The sequence below is a fragment of the Orcinus orca genome, chromosome 16, assembly GCF_937001465.1.
Source record: "Orcinus orca chromosome 16, mOrcOrc1.1, whole genome shotgun sequence".
NCBI lineage: Eukaryota > Metazoa > Chordata > Mammalia > Artiodactyla > Delphinidae > Orcinus > Orcinus orca.
Genome location: NC_064574.1, coordinates 28,439,192 through 28,465,338, shown reverse-complemented (window position 1 = coordinate 28,465,338; position 26,147 = coordinate 28,439,192). Strand labels below are relative to the sequence as shown.

Sequence of the window (26,147 nt, the reverse complement as noted above, 5' to 3'; positions counted from 1 at the left end):
TTAGACAGTCTTACTTATCAGACAATAGAGACCTGTGCAGAATGAAAGGGAAGGTCAGTCCCCTCCACCCACCCCTGCCTCTCCACCCCCATCTGCTCAAACCTGCTCTGCAGAAGTAACAGCACTTAGTGGATTTTCTTTCACATTCGCTAGAAACACAGGCGCCACTATGTCCTTCCACGTGTCCATCCACGCCTTTTCCTATAAGCTCCCCAGTATCCCTCTACATTTATATTAATACCTTTTTCTTTCTCTTTTAATTTCCCACATGTGGGGTTAGACTAGAGGTACTGATGCGCCAGGGCGCCCACTCCAAGTCCCCGGCATCTTTCCAATTCTGCGCAAATGCTCTCAGCCTCCTTCCCCTTCACCACTCCAGAACATTTCCAGGGACACCAGAACAGAACAGACTCAGCCAGTCCTGGCCGTTGGCATTTTGGCTGTTTTGTTTTTCCCTATTACAACCCATTCTCCAAAGGGCATTCATGCCCATGCTCCCTGGAGGTTACCTCTGGTAAGTGGACTGCTAGGTCAAAGGGCACGCATATTTGGGATTTGATAATGGCTACCAGGTTGCTGCTGTGTCCCTCCCACCACACCTCTTTCCTCTACTGGACTCCAATCCATTTTACTCCAATGCCAGGTCTCTCTTTCCTCCCTTCCTCACTCTGTGCTATCTGTGGGCACGGACCTCCGGGCTGTGTAACCCTGGGCGGGACGCTACCGCTCTGAGCCTCAGTGCGGGTCTGAGTCTCACCCCCGGGCCCAGGGGAAAGCCCGCGAGTGTGACTGCAAGGTGGGGACGGCGGGTTCACGCCTGTGCGCCCCCGCCCCGCAGCGCGCTGGAGACGCGGGTGCAGGCCCTGGAGACGCAGCGGCAGGCGGAGCTGGCCAGCCTCCGCGGCGAGAAGGAGCGGCTGCGGCGCCTGCTGGGCCGCCAGAGCGGCGCCCTCGCCGGCCTTGAGCGCAGCCTGCGCGCCGCCAGCAGCAACTCCAGCCTCCTGCAGCGCCAGCAGAGCCAGCTGCTGGAGTCGGTGCAGCGCCTGGTGCGCGTCGTGGCCCAGGGCCCGGGTGAGCAAAGGGGGCCCGCCAGGTGCGGGAGGAGGGGAGGAGAGGGGTGGGAGACCCCGCTTACCCTCCCGGTTCACGCCGGTCCTGGAAGCTACCTCGGGAAAGACCACCCCCCGCCCCACCTATGAAACAGGAATAACACCAAACAGCAGTAATAATGGTGACGACAACAGTCCTAAGAGGAACCAATCCAGACTCTTGTCCCGACTCCACGTGTGACCTTGACCGGCATTCGTTTCCCCATGCGTTTAACGGAGGTGATGATAATAAGAAGGATACCACCAGCCCAGACTGAGGAGTCCGGGGTCCAGGATCCACCCTCCCTCCTCACTTGCTTGGGCTTGCCACCCTCCCCAGGCCTCAGTTTCCCTATCTGCAGAATGGAGAGGTTGGACTCAATGCCTCCCAAGGACTTCTCTCACCCTAATGCCCCCTGCCCCTAAGCCCTAGAGGGCCAAACAGAAGTGGGGAGGCACCTGTGGCCCAGGCTTCTGAGAAAGGAGGACAATGGCCGGCCCCGCTCCCCAGCCCTCACTTCTAATGGGACCGACTTCAGTCAATCACTCAGTCAACAGCACTTCCTGCGCCAGACCCGGTGCTGGTGCTGCGGATACAGCTGTGAACAGCAGAGCTCCACAACTGTCTCTTGCAAAAGATGCCCGACCCCCGTCTGTGGGTCTCTGAGGGAAGGAGGAGGAAATACATATTTGTTAAGTGCCTACTATGTGCGATGCCCTGCTAGCAGTGTTCCTGAAGTTTCCAGTGGTTAAGAATCCGCCTGCCAATGCAGGGGACATGGGTTCGATCCCTGGTCCTCCAGGAAGATCCCACATGCCGTGCGGCAACTAAGCCCGTGCTGCAACCACTGAAGCCCACGTGCCTAGAGCCCGTGCTCCACAGTAAGAGAAGCCACCGCAATGAGAAGCCCACGCCCCACAAGGAAGAGTAGCCCCCGCTCGCCACAACTAGAGAAAGCCCGCGCGCAGCGACGAAGACCCAATGCAGCCAAAAAAAACCAAAAAGCAATAGTGATGGATTCCAGACACTATGGGTGGCAGCAATTTAGAGACAGAGGATGGCACCATGGCTCCATCTAAGTTGGGCAGGTCCCACCAGATAGGGGTGTGAGGCCTGAGGTGGCCACAGGCAAGAGAGGTGAACACCTTCCAAACCATGAGATTAGGAGTGACCCGAACCCATCACTGGCTTGTGCATAGAGCCGTAGCAATGAGGCTGCCTAAATTAATCCTGTAGCAAAGGCACGGGGCCTGGGCCCAACACTTCTCCCCACAGGCTCACCGCTAACTCAGTCTCCAGCTGTGGCCCAATGTCTGCTCACCAGTCTGGGTGAGAGGTTGTATAGGGGACTTTGCCTCAGGCCCCCTTTGACCAAACGCCTGTCCTGCCCCACTGTCACCAGGGAGAGGCACTACGGGTTGTTTCTCCCTACTGTCTAGATGGAGAAACTGGAGGAAGATTAGTCACCAGGTGTAGAGCAGAAGATTGGATGGAGACGGGCACAGGAACCAGGCATCCATGAAGGCCAGCAGGAAGCCTGCACCCCCTCTCTGCACAGCTTTGTCCTAGGCAGGTGGAGGCCGGCAAGGGGTGGAGAACTCAGGGCATTCAGAAGGTTAAAAGGACGGGGACACAGGTAGAAAAGACCTAACCCATGCATGGCATCAGAAGCAGCATTCGTTAACGAGGTCTGTTTGTCCAACCTTGTATGGGCTCAGTGGTGGAGACCCAAGGGGAGGTGGGTAGTAGGAAAGGTACTGGCTCTCCAGTCAAATGGACCAGAGTTCGAGCTCTGGCTCCTTCACTTACTAGCACTGGCACTTTGCACAGGTCATTTAACATCTCAGAGCCTTGACTTTCCTCACCTATAAAATGGGAATAATAGCTCCTATCTCTCAGAGTTCTGGCACAGAGCGTCAGATGAGTTCATACACATGAAGGGGCTGAGCGTGGTGCCTAGGGCCAAAGGGGGTGAAGCTGGTGCAAAGATTAAGTGGGGTCCAGGCTGAGGCCCGACTATGTTGCATGTCAATACTGGTCCATCCTTGCTCTTATGCTCCCTGAAAATACTTTTCCTGGCCCCAGACTGCCCCTGACAGTACCTGGCTAAGAAACACTACAATGCATGGTGGGTATTTCACTTTTATTGCTATGATTGTCGTTAAGGCTATTGTTGTTGACTAAGGAAAACAATAGTGGATAGACCCTGAGAAGAGTGGCTGGAAATCTGAGGCCAGCTCCTAGCTCTGCCCTTGCCTAGCTGGGAAAGTTGGGCCTGTCCCAGCTCGCCTCTAGGCCAGCAACCTACCAGGCTTGGCTAGACTCCAGTTCCCCAGGGACCAGGGGGCTGGCAGACGGGGCCGTGGAGACTCTGCCCAGGGAATGTTTGTGCACAGACTGGGATGGATTTGGGGCCTTTGTCCCTTCATTTGTGATCTGGGAATAACAGCCTCATTTCAACAGGGCCTCAGCTCCAGGACCCAGGATCCAGGTTCAAGAATGAGGCCAAAACAGGAAGTCCCACCCCTTGGTAGCTTCCTGGTTCCTCACTGGTCAGGATACCTATCCATCTGGAACTTTAGCCCTATCCTTGGATACCCACCTACCCACAGATTGGTTTCTGGTGGAATCATAGCCCAAACCTCTAATTGGATCCCAAAAAAGGAGCCAGAGAGGGTGTTTGAAACCTCTGTAGTTTATTTACCAACAGTCACTTTTTTCAGGTTAAGCCTGAAGGCCTCCAGGGCCCTGGTGGGATTTGGCCATTAAATTAATATTCTCCCTTAAGGCCAGAGGTCAGCTCCCAGGGAGGGCATAATGAGGGGGACCCACCTAAGAGCTGCAGGGATATCCAGCTGGTAGAGTGGGCTGTGGAGGGGACCCTCGGTCTCCTACCCGAGAGAGCTCCAAGGACAAATCCCCCATAAGACCTGGAGAGAGGGAAAGCCCTGCCCAACCCCTCCCACCCGACCCAGCTGTGTGGCCTTGAGCCAGTTACCTCACTTTTGGGCCTCAGTTTCCTAGTCTGTGAAATGCGGAAGTACCTCAGTGGAGTTCAAGCCCCAATTACCTGTCCTGGAAGACTCTAGCAGCCTCATCTCTGCCCTTCCTGCTTTGAGTCTCATCCCCTTCAATCTCTGTTCTATCCTCTGGCCAGAGGGCTCTTCTTCTGCACAGTCTGGGCTCCTCAGCCTGGCATTCAAGGCTGAAATCTCAGCCTCATCTCTCCTTCCTTAATGTTGCTCTCTGGTCCATCAAACAGCCAGAGCTCCCTCTGGCCTTAGCTCTGGATTTGGGTGGGAGTCATCTCCTCTTTGTGGCCTCAGCCAAATTCCCCTCACCTCACCCCGATCCCTGCACACACCGGACTCTTCCCACCTTGGAGCCCGTGCGTATGCTGTTCCCTCTGCCTGAGACACTCGCCCCTTCTCCACCTGGGTGGCCTCTGCTCCTCATCCAGGTCCCAGCTCACTGTCAGCTCCTCTACGAAACCTTCCAGGGTCCACTAGCTCTCCCTATCCCCAACGCCTCCCAGCCCAGAACCTGGCACAGAGCAGACGGGAGTGCCCACCTGACCCCTTCCCTCTCTCCTTAGGTCACTTCCAATTGTTTTTACCTTGTCCCATTGCAGCCTCCATGAGGGCAGCCGAGCAGGTGTTCCAGGACTGTGCAGAGATCCAGCGCTCCGGAGCCAATGCCAGTGGCATCTACACCATCCATGTGGCCAATGTGACAGAGCCCAGAAAGGTTAGGGGGCTCCCAGAGGGCTGAGGCTGTCAGAGGGTGCTGAGCCAGAAGACTCACAGACAGCCCTCCACCCCACCCCGCCCTGCCCCCACCAACGTCACCTCCAGGCCTTGTCCAACATCTGAGATTCCAGAGAAGGTGGGGGTGACCCTACCCTCTGGAGCCCTCACGCATTCAGGGGTCAGATCATGCGGTTAAAGCAGAAGTTCCCAAAGCTGGCAATGCATCCTTCTCCAGCGTGTTTTCCTGGGTTGCTTTTAAGTTGGAATAGCAATAAATGGTTCTGTGTTGGTTCAGATAATGCTGGCTGATACAGCAAACAAACCGGCAAGCATTTCAGTTCCAGGGGCTAAACACAAAGAAGTTTATTTCTAACCTACCTACAGTCCAGCTGAAGGTAGGTGTGGGAGCTTGCTTTATGTGGGATATTAGAGACTGGGGCCGATGGAAGCTCCACCATCTTCAGTGAGTGGCTCCCAAGCTTACCCAGAACTTTGAGGCCCAGTTATCAGATGTGTGGGGGGAGGGCAGTCAAGGGAAAATGTGGATGTCAGGAGGGAGGGTTTGGGGGCCAGGCCCAGAAGTGGAAGAGTTTGGAGAACAACTAGCCAGTCTTCCCACTTCATATTCCCTTTTCAGTTTTCTTTCAACCCAGCTGAATATATCAAGGAGGATGGCTCAGATTATCTTCAACAGTTCTCACACACCTGCTAAATCCCCCTTTTAACAAAGAGAGATCAGACCCTCAATCTCTAGCTAGAATTTTCTAACACTATTTTGTTTTCATTATATATATTTTTACAATTATCTGAATAAAAGCAAGTGTTACTAATTTTCCCTCTATGGTACTAATAAGATTTCCTTTTAAGATGCATTTAGTCTGAGTATTTATTTAAGTAAAAAAAGACACCATTTTTTTTAACATCTTTATTGGAGTATAATTGCTTTACAATGGTGTGTTAGTTTCTGCTGTATAACACAGTGAATCAGCTATACATATACATACATCCCCATATCTCCTCCCTCTTGCGTCTCCCTCCCACCCTCCCTATCTCACCCCTCTAGGTGGTCACAAAGCACCGAGCTGATCTCCCTGTGCTATGCAGCTGCTTCCCACTAGCTATCTATTTTATATTTGGTAGTGTATATATGTCCATGCCACTCTCTCACTTCGTCCCAGCTTACCCTTCCCACTCCCCATATCCTCAATCCATTCTCTATGAAAGATACCAGGTTTTTTTTGTTGCTTTTTTTTTGTTTTTGTTTTTGTTTTTGTTTTTGCGGTACGCGGGCCTCTCACTGTTGTGGCCTCTCCCATTGCGGAGCACAGGCTCCGGACGCGCAGGCTCAGTGACCATGGCTCACGGGCCCTGCCGCTCCACGGCATGTGGGATCTTCCCGGACCGGGGCACGAACCCATGTCCCCTGCATCAGCAGGCAGACTCTCAACCACTGCGCCACCAGAAAAGCCCGAAAGATACCAGTTTTAAAGTAAATATTTTATATGAAATTAGTTCAGCTATGGTAGAATTTGGGAAGGCGTGAATAACTAAAATTTGGGAACACTGATAGAGAGGGAAGAGCTGGCCTGGGAGGCAAGAGATCTGGGCTCAAACCTCAGCTTTACTTTTGACTCATTTGCCTTGAGCAAGTCCCTTCCCTTCTCTGGGCCTCAGTTTCCCTTCCTGCAACTTCTGCTATCCTCACAACAGATGCCACTGTCTTTTCTCCCTGAGCAGACCTTCACCATCTCAGAGCCTTTACTCCTGCTCCCTCCACTGGAAACACTATTCCCACTGATCTCTGTCTGGCAGGCATATCATCATCCAAAGCCTTGTTCCAATGCCACCTCCCCTGGGAAGCTTTCCAGGATTGCCCCATGACTCCTTCTTGGGAACTCTCTTTGTAGCTGCCCAAATGTTCCTATTCAATAGTCTGCTAGACCTATCAGACCTAGCCCTATCAGTCTGCTAGCCTCCTCCAGACCAAGCCAGCACTGGGGGTTAATTTATCTCTGATTTGTCTCTGATTCACCTAGTACAGGGGCAGGCACCAAGTGTTTCCTCATCAAACATTGAAATGTACTGAGCTGGCTGGAAAAAATAATATGTGAACAAAAGTTAAACTGAAAGATGTGATTGTGGTGGATGGTAAGCTGTTTGAAAGAAAGAATCATTCTGTCTTATCCATATTGGCATTCCCCATGCCTTGAATGGAACCTGGCACCTAGTAAATGCTCAGAAAACATTTATCTGCTGAATGTAATAACATTTCCTTTTTTTTTTTTTTTTTTGTATTTTGGCCATGCCGCCCGGCATGCAGGATGGTTTCCCAACCAGGGATCGAACCTGGGCTTCCACAATGAAAGCACAGAATCCTAACCATTAGGCCACCAGGGAACCCCTGTAATAACATTTCCTGAGTCTACACCATGTGCCAAGCACTTTACATCTCTTGGCATTTAATTCTTACAGCAACCCTGCAATAATAGCGAGTGAAAGGCCTCCATTTACTGAGTTCCTAGTATGTTATGTGCCAGGCTCTGTTCTTTTGGTGGATGACTCATCTCATTTAATTTTCACAACAATCCCAGTGTGCAGATGAGAAACTGAGGCACAAAAATGTTAAGGTATTAACATCCCCATTTTACAATTGAGGAAAAGAAGGCTCCGGGAGGACATCACTTGCCCACCGTTTCAGACAAATGAAGACAACGGGTGGGGGATTCGGACCTGGATCCTTGGGAGGCCCTGGACCACCAAGCTCACCTGTTGCTCTGTGAGGTTCTGTCAGCCAAATCACCCTTGGGCTGGCCCAGACCAGGCTTCTGGCTGCCTCCTGGGACTTCCAACTTCCCACCTCCCCAATTTCCTCCAGGTGTTCTGTGACATGGAGGCCAGTGGAGGTGGGTGGACCCTCATCCAGCGCCGTGAGAATGGCAGCATGAATTTCCAACGGAACTGGAAGGATTACAAACAGGTAACATTTCTGCCCTGGGGAGGAGCTTGTCAGCCCTGAAACCTGGGGCAGGAAGTGGGTTGTGGGCAGGGGTCTGGTTTGCCCCCAGCCCTTCTCAGAAAATAACTCAGCCCACCTAAACCAACTGCCTTCAAAGAGATTTGGCCAGTGCAAGTATGCTATCGGGGACTCCATCACCCGAAATTGAACCCTCTTTTTGCAAGTCCTGACATATATCCTAAGAATGAAAGATTAAGTTTTATTTTGTTTTAATTTTTGGAAAAGATAATACATATACCTTGCTAAAAATTTTTAAAGAATACAAAAAAGGGAAGAGAAAAAAGTGATCTCCGCTGCTCACCCCTGGCTGCATTGCTTAAATGAATGTCTTTGCCTTAGCACACATACATGACTACATCTGCAGGAGAGATTTTTTTAATTCAGAATTGCTGGCTTAAAGACCCCATGCATTTTACAAGACGAGGAATAGTGCCTGATCGTCTTTCAATTTTTTAATTAAATTTTGGATAAAGGATTTTTGGCAAGCTGACTCAAAAGCTCTTAAAGTTTTTAAGAGTAAAAGAAATAGAAAAAGCTACACAGAAATACAATACTATTTTTTGTGTGTCTGCTTGCTGTTCATTTGATAAATACTTTTTAAAAAGCACCAAATTAATCTATGACTGTTCTTGAAGCAATTGGGTTTTAAAGAATCACTCAAATGGCAAAGAGAAAGAGGGTGCTCAGAAGCAGAAATACGCAAAAGACTGCTGGATATTAACCATTAGGCTAATAAGGGGTACAGCATGACTAAAATGGGGAGTGGGGCTTAGGTGTGCCCTGTCCTCGGTGCTGAATTATTGTTCGGCCCAAGGGCATTGGTCACGTGTCACTCTGGGACACTGGTGACTCCCAATGCTCTTAGCTTTACATTCCTATGTCACTGAAATTTTGCAGTGGCTGCCATGTCACTGAACAATGTTTGCTCTACCACTTATGCAGCTGATTTAATTTTTTAATTGAGATGTAATATTCATGTAGCTAAGTGCACAAATCTGAAGTGTAAGACTCAGTGAATTTTCACATATGTATTCACCCATGTGACCACCATTCAAAGCTAGATACACAACACTTCCAGCACCCCAGAAACCCTCCTTGTGTCCCCTCCAAGTCAAGACTCCCCTAAAGGTAGTAGCTATTCTGACTCCTACTACCACAGACTTCTGTTTTTTTGCCTGTTCTTGAACTTCATAGATTTCAATTATGATTCATGTGATTTCATTTATTTTTAACAGGCTTTTATATTCACAAAAGTCTTAGTCTTTTTGCTCTAGGAGTTGGGGAGCTCCTAGCAAAATGGTTTTGGGTAAGTGTCCCCAGAGCCCGACCCAGCCCAGCTCCTTAACCAGAGGTGTAGCCTTCCTCCTCGGCATGCAGCCTACCCCCATTCTCCTCTTCCCCAGGGCTTTGGCAACCCAGCCGGGGAGCACTGGTTAGGTAACGAGGTGGTACACCAGCTCACCAGCAGGGCAGCGTACTCTCTGCGCGTGGAGCTGCAAGATTGGGAAGGCAACGAGGCCTACGCCCAGTATGAGCATTTCCAGCTGGGCAGCGAGGGGCAGCTGTACAGGTGGGCTTGGGGCCCAGGCTCATGGGTGGGCTGGGAGCCCTGGGCTAGTGGCTACAGAGTATGCACCAGCGGTCAGTCCCTGGGCGTCTCCAGTTCCTGCCATCTGTCCCCCGTTTGGGCGCACGTCATGGGATCTGGAGGCGGCTGGTTAGCACTCAGCACATCCTGGCCACTGGGTGGGGTGGAGAGAATGTCGCTGACACTGCCATGCCAGGAACAGGAAGGGGCCTTCCAAGGTCAGTCACCCCGAGGCAATCATTTTACAGAGGCCCAGAAGTGGGGAGGTGACTTTCCCAGCCTGTCCTATGCTGTGGGGTGAGGTGGAAATTTCAGGCTGGGAATCAGGGGAACTGGGCTCATTCTGGCTCTGCTCCAGCTCAGTGTGTGAACTCAGGCAAGTCAAGTGGGCTTCTCTGTACCTCTGCTTCTTAACCACAGGATGGGCTTAAATATGAGCCCATTAGAAAATCATAAAGGTCTCTCACCCCTCCCTCAGCCTGGTTCTTGGCTCTGTTCAGGAAAAGGAATGAACATTTCTTGAGCACCTATTATGTTCCAGGCAAATGACTCCATTTAATCCTCCCCACAACCTTCTGAGGTAAGCATTGCTGTACCTGCTTTAGCGATGTGGGAACTGAGACACAGAGCTTAAGTCCCCTGCCCAAAGTTACAAAACAGGTAGGGCCTGGTTTTGAATTCAGTTTTGCTGCCAAAACTCATGGTGTTTCTCCTACATGATGTTACGTCTCTCAGAAACTCAAGGATCTTAAAGATAAGCTAGCTTGGAACCAGGACAGAATTGAATTCATACACTCATGCTCTAGGGCCACAAAGGACCTCACATGTCATCTGGTTCTTCACATGATGCTAGAATCTCCTCCACAGCCACATTCATCATCCAGCCATGCTGGAATGCCTTCACTGATGGGAGGTCACTTCCTCCCAAAGAATCTCTGATGACTCTCTGTCCGCCTGCATTGTATGCCTAATTCCACCTCTGAGGGCTTCCCAGTGATGGGTCCCCAACCCCTTTATTACATGCCCCTGGTTCCTCCAGCTAGCTGGTTCTGACATCCCCTCTGTGGGACCCAACCCAGTCTGATAATGTTCCTCCTTCAAGTGCAATGTCTAGAGCTGAATGAAACATCCCCGGCTCTGGGCTAGGCGGGGCCCAGCTGGATGCCTCCGACTCCTTAAGCGGAACAGTGAGTAGCCACAACGTCCTGCTGACTCCTCTTTAAGCCGCTGACCACCAAAGCCAAGGCTTAAATCCTGACTTCATCCCTCTCTCCCTGAGCGACCCTGAGCAAGTCCCTTCACCTTCTCATCTGCAAAATGGGGGCCATAGGTGTGCCTACCTCATCTGAAGTGTTGTGAAGCTTGAATGAGACACCACACGTAGAGCATTAGTGCTGGCACTTAGTATATGTTCAGCAAATTATATTATAACGTTATAATTACTGTCCCCAAGCCAGCCCTTCACACACTTGGCTGGGCTGCTCTGGGCAAGCTCACTGCTGTTCCCATCTCCAGTGCCTGGGACATGGTAAGTGCATAACAGGAAGCTGGGGGAGCCTCCCTTTCCTACACAAGTAACAGTTAAACCTCAACTCCATGACCCAATTCTTGGGCAGCAGCTTCTGTGGCCCTAAGTCCAGGATCTGCCATTTTTCTTGCGCAAGAAACATCGGGAAAAGCATCTCATTGTGCTAAAGAACGTGGCCCTGGAGCCGGCTTGCCTGGGTGTGAACCCTGACTCTATCACTCGTTGGATTCATGGCCTTAGACAAGTTACTTACCTCTCTGTGCCTCAGTCTCCTCATCTGTAAAATATAGTATCTGTGTCATAATTGAGATAATCTGCAGAAAACGCACAGCATGTGGTAAGTGTTACATAAACGTTAGAGATATACAAACAATATATTCAAAGACAGAAATATAATATTTCTGCATCTATGTATATCTCAATTATTTATGTCCATTTATACAAGCATATACATGTATGTTACATTTGGAACCCCTTGCTGTGCTCCCCTCTGTGAATCTGATGAGCTCCCTCTGGCTTTTTATCTGAGTCATGGAGAGCTCCCTGCCCATGGTTCCAGACTGTTATGCTCAGGTTTCAAAGGGCCCACATCCATGTGACCCTTTGCAGAGCCCTAAATAATAATAATGATATATTGAACACTTGCTCTGTGCCAGGCATGGGCTGGTTCTGATCATTTGTGGAAGAATCAGACCTGCGCTCTACCCCTCAAAGTTGTTCACAGTCCAGTGTGTCGTGTGTGTCTGAGGGTGAGTGTGTCCACAAGCAAACCCACACCCCCAAGAAGACAGGAGCTGCCTAAGGGGAAAGCACAAGGGCATAGAGATGCTTGCGCTATCGGGGAGGGCTCCCTGGAGGAGGTGGTGCCTATGAAGAGTAGGCATTCTGCAGACAGAGAGAGGATAGAAAGGGCTCCCCAAGCAGCAGGGAGATTCTGAAAAGAAGGCAGAAAGAAGAGTTGACATGCAGCTGGCCACAGAAACCCCAAACCTGAGCAAGGCTCTTTCAAGGGCTCTGGGGATCGTAAGGAATAGGCCCTGCTCATTCAGGAAAAGCCTGGAAGATCCTGGAAAACACATAGGGACCTGGAAACTGCCAGAGAAGGGCTAAGGGGAGAGTGACAGAAACAGGTGCCGTCCCTGGGTCCCCACCGTACAGAGTCAGCTGCCTGGTGAGGTGGGGTGGATCCCCATAGGGAAGCCTAGAGGTGGCGAAACCTGGGCAGGCAGAAGCTGGAGCGTGGGCATCGGGGTGGGAGGGGCACCCTTATTTGTCAGACACAATAATGGGAACCCTCTGGAGCCCGGCTGGGGTGCATGCATAAGACTGCAGAGAAGCGGCCCACGGAGCGGGATGGGGGAGGCACAGACAAGACACAGGCACAGGCCTTCCAGAGGTGCCCACACACCCAGACCCGGCAACAAGCACCAGATACACACAGAGATATACAGGGACACGCACAGACGCACATGCACATGTACCCCTGGGGTACACACTTGAACCTTCAGGGCACAGACTCACACAAGTGCCACAGCCACACAAACAAGCACAGACACACACCCAGGCACGTGTGCAAACATGCCTCAGAGAAGCCCTCTCAGGTAAACACGCACACAATCTCGGGCACAAAGACATATTCCAGAGCGCACACTCAGACCCACCATAGAGATTGCCGCACAAACTTAAACGCACACATGAACATGCAGGCACAGAGACTTGCATCCGGATGCTCACGGCCCCAGGCACAGACTCACGCACCTCGTGTGTCTCAATTGGGGGTGTCCAAGGACTCGTGTGTATGTTTGTGTTCCTCAGACCTGAGCCATGATTATGTCCAAAGTGCTTCTGAGCAATGGGTCAACTGGGGCTTCCCGGCTCATGACTTGAGGGTCCCTTAGAGATCACAGATCCCCCTTCTGGCTCCCAGAGAGGAGGGGAAGGGAGGCTGAGGACTTGGGGCCAGTGCTGCCGCAGTGACCCCATGAGATCATTCGGCTTTGTCCAGCACTGATTCCACACAGCCCCAGACTAAAGGTGACCCCAAACTTTAGCCTGAGTCCCGAGCCTGGCCTTGAACTGACATGACTGAGCCCTCAAGTGGAGCCCTCAATGGCCACAAGGAGAAGCTGGGACCATATGAGCAGGTGGGCCGGCCAGCCTGTCCCCACCCCAGGGAGCCCCTGGCCAGGTGGGCCTCTTGGCGGGGGATTTGCAATGCCACTCATGCAAGCCCAGGGTGGCATATTTAGGGGCACAGTTAAGGCTTCACGGCTGGCCACCCTGAGCCAGCCCTGCCCTCACCACAGACAGAGAACACAGGGGGTAGGTGCAGGGACTGAGGTGGCCTCATGCCCAGGCCCCACATTTCCTCTGGATCCCAATGGGGGCATCTCGCAGGCCCTGCCCTGGGGAGCCAGGGCTTCCCCGAGCTGCCCCGGCTGCATCTGGTGTCCACTTGCCTCCACCCGTAGGACCTTCTGTTGCTCCCAAACTGGCTCCCGCCTCAGCTGCCAGTGCAGCCCCTGCCCTGCTACAAGCCCCCAACACTCTCTCCTGCCAGGCTCAGTGGAAGCCTGTGCCAGCCATGCACACGGGCTGGGAACACGGGGACAGGATGGGACGAGTCCACAAGCACCGAACGTGCCAGGCACTTACTGTGTGCCAGTGCTGCCCTGCACCTGTCACACGCCGAGGTCACCCCATCACCATGACGGTTAATATACTATCGTTACCGTTTTAACAGATGAAGAAACTGAAGCTGAGAGGCGAAGCAATCTGCCCAAGGCCACACAGCTGACGAGCGGCACAGCTGGGATTTGAATCCAGGCGTTTTACCCCCAGAACTTGTGGTCGTAATCACCACAAAGGCCTGGATGTGCGCGCCAGGGCCTCATAACCTGACCGAGAAATAGAAACCCTCCCCAGCTGGCTGCAGGGGTGGAGGTCACAGGGCTGGGGGTGCCTCAGGGCCCTGATCCATGTGGGCTGCTGTGGTCAAGGAAGGCTTCCCGGAGGGCGTGGGTGGGCGTGAGGTGTGATAGGGCTGGGGTTGCCGGATGGTCAGCTGGGAAGGTGATGCACACAGCTCCCGAGTCAGGCCAGATGGGGCTGGGATCTGTCTCTCACCCTCATTTGTTCTGAGATCTCAGGCAGGCTCCTGGGGCTCTTGGGAGCTCTGTTTCCTCGTCTGTAAAATGGGAATACTAAGGTATTTTGAGGATTAAATGAGAATGAATTAACCCATGTAAAGTGCTTTAAACAATGCCTGGCACATAGTAGATGTTCAAAAAACTGTTAGCCGTGGTCCTCATTATTATTGTCACGATCATTCTCACAACTGGCCAAGACTCAGGTTCAGCCAGCTGAGGGAGGCCTGGCACGGGGTGGGCACTCTGTCCCTGCAGGCAGCAGACAGGGAGGGAAGATGCCTCAGCACAACTGGAGGGGAACCCCTTCCGCAACCACCCCCAACCTGACTCTGGGCCCCTCTCCCATCACCACCTCCGGGTGGCCTCCAGGCTTTCCCTGAGTGGGTACAGCGGCTCGGCGGGGCGCCAGAGCAGCCTGGTCCTGCAGGGCACCAACTTCAGCACCCGCGACGCAGACAACGACAACTGCCTCTGCAAGTGCGCCCAGATGCTGTCCGGAGGTGGGTGCAGGGCAGGGTGAAGCCCCACCTCCCCACAGGCACGCCTGGCTGAATACGCCCATCCCCTCCCCACTCGGGTCCTTGTGCAGCCAGGTGCCGTCAAGAAGTGGATGCAGGTCAGGGTCTCGCTCACCCACGGGCTGGCCTGGCCGTCCCTCATCCATACGTTCCCCCCGACAGGCTCCTTGAGGTCCCCTCCAAGGTCTCACCTCCTCCTAAAGCTGGCATCACCAGTTCTCCTCTGAGACCTCTGAGAAGCACTGAGAGCGGGGCCCAGGGTGCACCCTTGGGGGGTACAATGCCTAATCTGCCCCAACCCCAGGCCTGAGACTTCCTCCCCAACCCTCCTCCCGGGCCAAGCAGGATCCGGAGGCGGGAGACCTGGGTGGAGGGCAGAGGGGCAGCTGCCCACCAACTCTGGCTTAGGCAGTGTTTTCTGTGGGGAGAGACATCAGAGAGTGGGAGATGAGGAGTGAGAGACAGAACGGGAAGGACAGAGATCAGAGGAGACCTCCAGAGACACAGAGACAGGGACAGGTGGAGACGAGAGAGACATCAGGATGGACAGACAGAGTGCTGGGCACAGAGCTACACGGGGACAGAGGGAAGTACAGAGGGAGAGATGGAGAGAGAAACACAGACCACAGAAAGACAGATGGACAAAGTGTGTGAAAGACAGAGAGACCCAGAAAGGTAGGGTAAGGGAGAGCAAAGAGAGACAGAGAGATCAGAGAGAGACGCAGAGAGACAGACATGAGTGCACTGCCTCTGGAGGCCCCATACTGAGCAGTGGGTCTGGGAGCCTCCCTCTCCCACCAGCCAATGCCCGTTCCCACCCAGCCCCGTCTCCAACAAGCTGGCTTCCCAGAGGAGCCACCAGCCCTGATTCATCTTCGGGGTAGGGGGCTGCCCTCACCCCACTGGCTGGGCCCCCACATACCCAGAGCCTCTAACTCCCCCTCCACCAGGATGGTGGTTTGATGCCTGCGGCCTCTCAAACCTCAATGGCATCTACTACCCGGCCCGCCACCACGTGCGCAAGCTCAACGGCATCCGCTGGCACTACTTCCAAGGCCCCAGCTACTCGCTGCGTTCTACTCGCATGATGGTGCGTCCCACAGACATCTAAGGAGCAACCACGCCTGGAGGCTGGTCCCGCAGGAGGACCTGGACGTGGTATCCTCTGAACAAGCTGGACCCAAACACAGGACACAACGCCAGGACCTTGTCCTGGACACCCTGGGTCCCCTGAGCCAGCCCTCCTTACCCCAGGAGTCCAGAAGAGTCACCTCCCTCCCTTTTTCCCTCAAGTTGTGAAATGGTGGGTGTTTGGGGGTTCCTGCCTCTTCATTGTCCCTATTTCCTCTTCTCTCCTGCCTCCTGCAGGGCCCTCCGGCCAGCTTGAGGGTCGCAGTACCCTGGATGAGCTGAGAACAGATTTAACTGGGCTCCTCAAAGGAATACACGACTAGTGGTGGGATGTGAGGCAGGCGGAAAGGTATTTACAGGCGGGAAACTGCCCAGATGGAGGCCCAGAGTCTGTCCCTGGGTTGTTGGGAAGGCCATCTCTTGTTCCAAGCTTTCTCAGCCTTGAGATGTCCTTGAACTTTCTGTTCAGGACTGAAGGAGCTGCATCCACCCTATAACAGGAGTTATTTCCACCCACATTGTCCACCACTCCTAGGCCCCAGCATCTAAAGCTCAGATGTGTTTTCTCAGGGGCTCCAGGAGATCTAAGAGGGATTCCTTTACCCCTTGAATGTCCTAGAATATATTCCAGAGAGAATAACTAGGACTCCCCTCTAAAAGTACCTGTGGTCAAGTGAGGGAGGGAAACACCAGGTTAAATCAACGTGAACTGGCATTCTTAGCTGCAGGCCTTGTCAGGGCCATTAGTGTGGTCATGTGCTTAGTGACTGCCCATGAAAGGGCTAGAGTAGGCAGCTTTCCCCAAATTTATTTATTTGAAAGTGGGCCCTGATTATCCCAGAGCATCTCTCAGGGCTGCGGATACACTTGGAAAAAGCTGGTCCTCGTATGTCATGAGCTGAAACCCCAGGTCACTATCCCCAGCCCCAGCTGCTTTCACCATTTCTAGCTACGAGGGCCACAGTGACATTCTCAGCCTCTAAAAACAACTGGAAGGAAGCTTTGGGTTAAAACAGATATACCGTCGCTGAAGGAGGGTCTAGAACTAAGTTTCCTGTCTGTGCTCCAAGGCTTCTCTGTCCGTAGGAAGCCAGATCTCTGTCCGGGGGCTGCCCTCAGCACTCCGTGTGACCCCAGCTCATACCAGCTCAAGTTCAGGGGCTCTTGGGGCCCACTCTGCCTCGAACAGGACACGAATAGCTGGGTCCAGATCCCTCCTGCCTCCAAGGCAGAGCCCCTAGCCTCCTCTTGCCTTGTCCAACAGCGATGCTGCAGCTAGGGCTCCATGGAGACTGGGCCTTTGCTGAGTCTGGGAGACCACGGGCTTCTCATGAACTTTTTTCAGAGAGGGGCCACAGCCACTCTGCCACCCAGTCCCATTACTGTGTCACCCTCCTCAGACCTGATGAGGCCACCAAAGTCCTGTCGTCCTCAGCCAACACCCGGACCCAGCCCACGGCCGACCTGCCCTACCACCAGGTTGCACCTCTGTCTTCAGAAGGTTTTCTCCTGGATGGGGCTGCACGGTGGAAATGGGGCACCTTCATCCCACTGGGCTCTGCCCCCGCCCCTGGGTCCCACCTCGGCCAATCCACTGATTAAACCCAGTACAGATTAATGCTGATCTCCTTCAGGGAAACCAAAGGATGTGGTTGCTAATGGTGACTTCAGGCAGGAGGGAAAAGTACTCAGGGGCAGGTGGCTGCCCAGAAGGCTGACACCGCCCTACCCAGCATTTGCTCGGCCAGCCTGTATTTAGTGTCTACGGTGTACAGTGTGGTGCTGCTGGCAGGACTTAGGAGTCAGACAGCCCTGCTGCAGCTCTTGAACTTGAAGCCAGTGGCTCAGCCTCTCAAGGCCTCAATCCTCTGGTCTGTGAAATGGAGATGGTGATATTCCCTCCTTGCTGTGATGGGGCAGGAGGAAATGAGACCTTGTATTGCAACTTCTTAACAGAGCCTGGCATGAAACAGGTGCCTAATAAATGTTAGTTCCCAAAGAGGTGCATGGGGTGGAGAAATCGGCCCCCTAGTGCATGCCACCCCTTCTTCTGGACCCAGGGAAGGTAAGCATTTTATTTTTGTATCTACAGCATTTATTTTTGTGCTACAAGTGTATAGGCAATGCTGTGTGCCCCGGGAACAGAGCTCCTCTGGGTGGGGTGAAGTCCCAAATCCCTGTCTGCACTCCAGTTGTCTGAGAAGACCAAGAAGCCGATTTGGGTAACGCTCACACATCTGTTCTTCAAAATATTCATCCTTCCTTCTTACTTTCCTTCCTTCTCTGTGCCAGGACTCTCAAGTGCAAGGGATAGAAACCTTATCCTGAGGAATGGATTGACTCATATACAGGGAGTCTAGGGATGGATTCAGATGTGGTTAGATCCAGGTGCTCAAGTGGTGTCCCTCCCCACCTCTCAGGCTTGCCATCCACCATGCTGACCTCATTCTCAGTCACCTTCTCTCCTGAAAGATGGCTCCAGCAGCCCCAGGGTTGTGTCCTGCCTACTCAGCAACCTTCAGACAGAAAGCTCCCCTGTCCCAGGGATTCCAGCAAAGGCAGGATTCCTTCCAGCCAGGACTGGTCCTGTGTCCATCCCTGTGCTTATCACTGTGATTCTGGTTGACCAGACCTGGGTCACACTATCATGCCTGGAACCAGGGGGTGGAGTTAGTTCCCTCCAAGTCGTGTGGACTGGCCTTGGGGAAACTGAGGAGCCACTTTAGGAAGCAGGGATGCTGGGCAGGCAAGAACAGAGGTTCACTTTTTCTCTTTCCATCTCTCAGACTCCCATCTCTCTTATCTCCATCTCTGCCTCTTCTCCTAGCCTCCCTGCCCCCAAGGCCTGCCCCTCAGGCTCCAGCTAATCCCTGGTTTGCCCCAGACTATCAAGGACACTGCTGTGTTCTGCCCAGAGGTGTCAGACCCTGGTTCACAGTCCAGGCTCTGTCGCTGGAGTAGAGCCCCTGCCCTCTCTAAGCCTCCAGTTCTCATCTGTGCTATAAGGATGGAGCACCTACAAACATCTAAAAGAGAGCAACGCTGACTCACCGTGGCTGCAGACATGAACAGCTAAAGGATTCTGGGTGCACAAGGCCCTAGGGGGCCTGGCTGGTGAGGTCTTGGCCTTGGGTGGGTCTCCTGGAGGCCACCGCTTGCAGGAACTGGCTTCTGAGATACCTACATCTGCAGGTTCCTATGTAGAATCCTTGTCCCCTCTCCCTGAATCAGACCAGTGTTCCCCCATTTTAGTAATGAAGAAATTAGAGCTCAGAGAGGGAAAGTTTCATCCGAGAGGCACAGCCAGTCACCACCTCCAGTGCACTTGCACCTATCAGCTGCCTCCCTCGTCCAGAGCTCTCTGGAGGCACATTGGCACCGACCACAAAAATGCTGGAGTGGTGTCCCCTCCACCTATATCAAGGGCTGAAGGAACTTTCTGGAAAGTTTTCCAAGACTAATCTGTCTTTCCCACTGGCACCTGGTAGGTCCTGATGGAGCCAGGCAGGCAGAATGCATTCTTCCCACGATCTCTGCACGTTCGCAGCAAAGGCAGTTGCCACACTGGGGGAGAGAGTTCCCTGAGCACAGCCTAGAGACAACAATCATGGGTGGGGTAGGAGGTGGCCCTTTGCAGGGGGCAGGGGATAAGTCAGCATCAGGATGGTTTGTCCTGCTGGCTGGGTGATTTGATCCCTTTTTCCAGACTTTCCCCCGCCTCAGTGTCCATCTGGGCCTTCACCTCTCTCACTGAAGATGCTTCGGAAAGCTAACAGTGTTGCCTTGGCAACAGCAGCATCAGCATCTTTTGATGGAGCAGCCCTTCTGAGAATGGAATCTGGTCCAGGCCACATCCAGCAAAAATGTGTTACTTTCTTGTGTTAGATTAACATGTAATGTGGCCTGTGAGCTGCTGTTGCCTGTGTCCTGAGGGCAGGGAAGTCCAATGGCCTTTAACATCCAACACATTCCCACCCTCCCCTGTGGGACCTCTCTGAGCCTCACTTTCCACATCTGCACAATGCAGAGACTGTGATCTAGTCGTGGGGAAGTCGTGCAAATTCAGTGCAGTGGTGGACATCCAGGCCTGGCACATTCACTCATGTATTTATTCATTCATACACGTATTCATTCTTTCACATGGCAGGGACGTACTGAGGACCTGCCTGGGCCAAGGCCTGCCTCGGTGATGGGGAGGGAGCAGCAAACGAGAGAGACAGATGGCCACAGTCCCGAAATCATAGAGCTTAACAGGCTAGAGGGAGAGACCCGCCAAAATAAAATTAAAAAAATTTTTTTTATTTAACTAAATTAACTAATTAATATATTGTAAGTGAAGAAAATAAACAGGAGTTACAGATAAAAGATTTCAGAGGCAGGGTGATCAGGGAAGGACTCTCTGAAGAGGGACACTTAAATTGAGGACTAAAGGTGAGAAAGAGGCAGCCAGGTGAGGAGCTGGGGGAAGAGTAGGCCCACTGGAGGGAACAGCACGTGCAAAGGCCCTGAGGTAGTTGTGAGGAACCATAAGGAGGCTAGTGTGGGAGAGTGATGCCACTGAGCCAGTGAGCCAAGGGAGAGTGGTGGGAAGAGGTGCCCCCGACACCTATTTCGGAAATCAACTCCCCACCCCGGTGCCCACGAGGGACTGGATCCAGCACCACTCTGCCCGAGTTGCTGTGGACCTGGGGCAAATTCCTGCCCCTCTCTAGACCTCAGTTTCCTAATCTGTAAAATTCAGGAGAGGGATCGCCTCTGTCTGAAAGTCATCCAGACCCTGGGTCTGACGTCTGTTGTGTCCACTGCCCTGAGCCTGTGCCACCACGGGAGTCAGAAGGAGGAAGAGAAAATAAAAGTCTTGCCACTGGGCTAGACGGGAGTTAGGGGCCAGCCAGGGGCTTGTGTGGGGATAAGGGGCATTCACTGCATGGCTCCTCCGTGTTAGCTCTACACACACCACTTCTGAATCCTAGTGGGTTCTGTTATTGCCCCTGTTTTACAAATGTGGAAACTGAGGCTCAGAGAAGTAAAGTCCTTTGCCTGAGGTCACACAGTGAGTTCTGGTACAGGCCAAGCTGCTGTAGCAGAAAGACCCCAAAACTCAGTAAGTTAAATATTTCTCTTTTGTGTATGTCTGGAGTTGAGCCGTCTATGTCTGGTGGGTGGCTCTGCCATCCTCCACCTCAGCTTCCTTCTCTGGGAGCAGGGCAAGCTGTACCCAAAGGTGACATTTCCCAGCTGGCAGGAAGGGAAGCAGGACATCCGGCACCGCTCCCCCTCCAGCGCCTACCCTCTCACCCCAGCCTCATGTTTTGCCTGGAAGATCCCAGCAGCCTCCCAATAGAGCCCCATCTCCAGGTTTGCTCCCTCCTGGCCTACAGTCATGTCACTTCCCCTGCCTAGAGCCTTCAGCGGCTCCCAAGTACCCTGAGCTCAGCCTACAAGGAGGACTCTTCACCGCCTAGCTCAGCCCCTCTCCAGCTCCCCTCCTGCTGCAGGGGTTCTTAAACTGGAGTGCAGCTTTGGGCCTGAAGTATTCCTTCTGAAGAGAGGGTCCCAGATGGCCATCAGTTGTCCTGGAAGAACTGTCCATTTCCACTTGACCTTTATTGCCCTATGGAACAGAATGCAGGGCCCGGCATGCAGCAGCTGCTCTGTCTAAGTAACATGGTTCTTTGGTTCAGCCCTCTGGTTCTGTAGAGAGCTAGGTCCAAGTCCCACTTCTGCCCCTTTCGAGGATCATGCTGGAGTCTCCAAAATCCACATGACGGCTTAGTAAACTGTAAGGGCCCTCGTACTGGGCCTGTACATATAAGTTCTCTGTGATGTTATCTCTAATTATTTCTCTATGCCAGGCACCCCACGAAGAACTTCCCTTAGAATATCTGGGGAAGCCCTATAATGGCCGTATGGGATAGGTACTATTATCATCTCCCCCTTTTACAGATGGGGAAATGGAGGTCCAGAGAAGCCAAGATACTTGGCCAAAGTCACACAGTGAGGGGTTTCAGAGGTGGTTTTGGACCCAAATCACCTGCTCCAGAGTCTTATGTTCCCTGTGATCAAGATTAAAGGAAAATAAATACATAAGCAATTGCTGAGTCCAAGCTGACCAGTGCTTGGAACACACAGGAAGATAAAGGCCATTGAGCCCTCTGGATCCTCCTGGGGCAGGGACGGGAGCTTCCTTCCTGCTTCTGACTTCCTGACTCCCCTGCCCTGGCTTCAGAACGTGACCACAGCTCCGCCACCCCCCAACTCTTCTGCAAGTAGGACTTAGCTTTCTTGTCTACCTCCTCGGCCTTCTCGCCGCTCTGATCCCACCTCCGGCTGCACCCACGCACCCCTCCCACCCCGCCCACCAGGTCCTGGGCAGGAGAGGGTCACACTTGTCACTTCCAATCTGGGAAAAAAGGGAGGGCTACGGGAGCCCTGGAAGCCCCCCTGGCTGGCTGAGGCCCCACCCCTCGGTCTGGGAGAGGTGTCAGGACCACAGTCACCCAGGCCTGGTTGTGTCCACAAGTCACAGGGGACTGGACCCTTCCCTCTCTGGGCTTCACTATCCTCATCTGTAAAATGGGAATGAGCAGCCCAGCCCTGCTTGCTTCACAGGGTTGCCATGGGACTCAAGTAAGATGGTCCCTTCCCTCAGCAAATGTTATTGAGTGCCTACTATGTGCCAGCAACTGTGCTAGGCTCTGTGGACACAGCCATGAACAAGACAGACAGACACCTGCTCTAAGGTGCCTACAGTCTGGGGTGGGTGGGAGGAGACAGAAATTCAATAACCAAACAACGAAAAGCACAGTGACAGTGACAGGGGAACTATACAGTGCTATTGGAGCAAGGATACCAACTTAGGGAAGGCGTCCTTGAAGGACGAGGAGGAGTTAGGTAAAGAGGAAAAAGAGGGTTCCAGGCAGAGGGAGCAGCATGTGCAAAGGCCCAGGGGCTGGCTCAGGGAGAAGCTTGAGAATATTCAGGAAGGGGAAGGAAGAGGCCAGTGCTCTGAAAGAGGCAGAGGAGGCAGAGCCTTGGGTGCCAGACTGAGAAGAGGACACAAAGATGTGGTCTAAACCGAAGGAAGCCAGGGCTGTTGGGGAGCCCAGAGCCTATAGGCTTTGCCATTCTCCAATGTGAGCAATGAACCTTGAGCAAGTTACTTCCCCTCTCAGAGCCTGGGTTTTCACTCCCAGTGAAAGAGGGGTCCCAATACCTATTTCGCCAAGGCTTTTGAAAATTAGAGAAGATCTATCTACTGTACGTAAAAGACCCTATCCCAATGCAAAAGACTTCTCCGTAGATGATGACCACTGTTATTATATCTCAGTAGCAGCCCATGGTATTTCTGAGTCTTCCTATTATTTCCTGTTTCTTGCACATCTGTCATCGCTAAAACTTGGTAGCCGACAAGTGGGAACGAACCCCAAAGGTTTTAGGAAAATTTTTGCACTGAGAAGAGCCAATCCATGCATTTGTTCTTTTTCCTGTCATTTGAGAAAGAACCCCAGGGTTCCACAGGAACCTAGTTTGAGAACAATAACCCAACAGAACGGCAGAACCATAGAGGAGGATCTAACAAACGTGACATCTGTGCAACAGGTTCTGATGACTATAATAAAAGCCAAGGAGCATAGAATGTATTAGCCCCTAACGGGAAATACCAAAAGGAAATTGGATAAATAGTGGTAAATTCATACCATGGAAGGGTGTACTCACTGGGAAGGGGGACAAGGGCAGCTTTTAGGCTGCTAGGAATGTTTGTTTCTTGACCTGGGTGAGGGTTACACATGTGTTTAGTTTCATCAAGAATTCATCAAGCTGTACCTCTATGCATTTTTCTCTATGTATGTTTCTCTGTAGGTATGTTGGGGAGGGGAATTATACATGTACAAATATACTGTAAACACAAAGAAGGCTGTTTAGAGAGGAATTTGGCAAGAGCTAACAAAATTGTGTATGCATTTTACCCTTTGACACAGTAATCCTCGTTTCTAGGAATCTGCCCTAAGTGTACATAGACTATGCACAGTTATTCATTGCAGCTTCATTTGTATTAACAAAAGATTGGAATCAACGCGAGTGAATAAACTATGATACATTTATTACTGCATATCAAACTACCCTAATCTCTGGTGAAACATAACAACCATGTGTTTTATTTTGTTCATGGATTCTGTAGATCAGGAACTCAGACAGGGTACTGCAGGGATGGCTTGTCTCTACTCCATGAAGCCTGGGTCTCAGCTGGAAGACCCAGGTGGATGGAGGTGTCTGGAAGTTGAGGTGGGGCTGGGGGAGGGCTAGGAGAGGTAGGAGTGGAATCATCTGAAGGCTGTATTTCTGTCACCTGTGCTGGGATGCCCCAAAGGCTGGGCTTGGGCAGGACTGTTGACTGGAGCACCTACACGTGCCCTTTCCATATGGCTTGGGCTTGCTCCCAGCACGGCAGCTGCATTCTGAGAGGAAGCGTCCTGACAGCAAGCTTTCCAAACCGGGCCAACAACATAATTTGCAGGGCCCAATGCAAAATGAAAATGCAGGCCCCCTTGTTCAAAAAGTAGGAAAAACGTGCCAGTAGGAGTATTGAAGTATAAAGCTGTTTCCTCTCTTCTAGTCTCTCTCAACTTGTCATGGTGTTTTTTATTTACTACTAAATGTTGTTCTAAGAAAAATTAATTTTAAATTATTAGCATGAATTTTACCATTCATGTTTATATTGTGCAATGACAGTTTTAAATGCAATCTAAGAGCATTTAACTCATATGTGGAATCACTGAAACTACACCGTTGGTATTGCATAGCTCATACATTCTTACCAGGACAGTGGAAATGTTGCACCAAACCAACTGAATTGCTTTTATTTCACTTCTTGATATTCACACATTTTACCGACACTCCCTACTTCCTACTTACTAATGAATGAGGAAGGCTGAAAGGAAAGGGAAGTATGAGGTGTCCTATGTTTCCCCTTCCTTCTATGTTATCATTTTCAGTGTAAGTGATTGGCTAAAACAGGGAAGTATCATGACTAAGAAAGGATATGTTAAGTTTCCTTGATTGTCCTTGTTTCTTGGAAGGCCATTACCTTTTTTCTGGGACCTAAGAAACTTCTAGTTTGAACAGAAAGCGTGGCCTCTTTGGTCTGTGCCCCTCCTTACCATAGATATAACACGCTTCCCTTGTACTCATTTTGAGTCTCGCTGAATGTCCATGCGTTGTGGGTTCACCAGAATTCTATGCTCATGGGGCACTGTGAACACTGTATGTGAATGGTGAACACCCATATCGCATGTTTCTCTTCTGCTCACACACAAGATCCATTGCCCATTGGACTTCACTTCCAATACACAGGTTCAAAGATAAAATGAAAAATTTCAAGATGACAATTATTAAGAATTTTAAGATGTGACAGCAGAGCATTAAAACAAGAGAGGAGCCCTTCTGAGCATGTGGCCCTACATACAAAATAAGCTTGTTACAGAAGCCACGTAGCAGGCGTCACAAACGCATATACTAATAAGGTAGCAAGGAACGAATGCACACATATCTCCTGCCACATGAGCCACCATCCCATCAAACTTCACTTACAAAACACAAGTTCAAATATACCATCGTCAAGAAGGTTAAGACTACAGCAGAGCCTTGAAACAAGAGAATGATCCTTCTGAAAATCACAGACAAATGGGAGCTCCCAGAGCCCCTGCTGTAAATTACACATGTGGAAACGGTTATAGGTGATGATATGGTTCATTATCTTGACTACGGTGGTTTCACGGGTGTATACGTATGTGAAAACTTACCAAATGCTTTGCTTTAAATACGTGTAATTCATCATGTCAGTTTTACTTCAGTAAAGCTGTTCTTTTTTTAAGTTATTAGATAAGATACAAGTTGTTATTTTCTCTTCCTGCCCAAATTTCCTCAGACATAGCATTGGGTAGACATAGAGGCTACCATACAGAACTGAGGAAATACAGATATTTCTTTTAATCCTCACAAATTCTTCAAGTAACTGTCTCTGTTCTTTAAATGAGAAAATGAGATGAGGTGACTTGCTGTGATTTTTTTCCATTCTGCCCCGACTCCTTAGAAAGCACACCACAGAGCTATAATCATTGACCCGGTGCGGCACAAGTATGAGGATTAGCAAATGATGACCACAAATAATCCATGCGATATATGTATTATTGTTATTGATATCATTTAACATTGGGGATGAAAACAATTAACTAGACTTGGCATTTTTGGAAAGATATATTGAGAGGTACAGCTGAGGAGCAGGGAGAGATATTCAGGGAGAATATTAAAGGGCCCCTTCTGGGGGACTCCTATCCCACGGGCCATGGGGTGGGAAGAGCCTTTAGCTCTGTGGCTCA

The 26,147-nt window shown here is 51.5% G+C and overlaps 1 protein-coding gene across 1 annotated transcript in view; it reads left to right on the top strand.

The window, feature by feature from the left end:
* The window catches only part of ANGPT4 (angiopoietin 4), a 48,834-nt gene extending 24,439 nt beyond the window's left edge, over window positions 1-24,395 (top strand). Inside the window, exons 4-9 of the mRNA XM_004272667.3 lie at window positions 839-1,071; window positions 4,721-4,836; window positions 7,714-7,815; window positions 9,258-9,424; window positions 14,489-14,619; window positions 15,588-24,395. Of these exons, the coding sequence (XP_004272715.1) occupies window positions 839-1,071; window positions 4,721-4,836; window positions 7,714-7,815; window positions 9,258-9,424; window positions 14,489-14,619; window positions 15,588-15,748 (910 nt within the window). The 3' untranslated portion in view covers window positions 15,749-24,395. The remainder of the gene's footprint in view (window positions 1-838; window positions 1,072-4,720; window positions 4,837-7,713; window positions 7,816-9,257; window positions 9,425-14,488; window positions 14,620-15,587) is intronic.
* The last annotated feature ends 1,752 nt before the right edge of the window (window positions 24,396-26,147 follow it).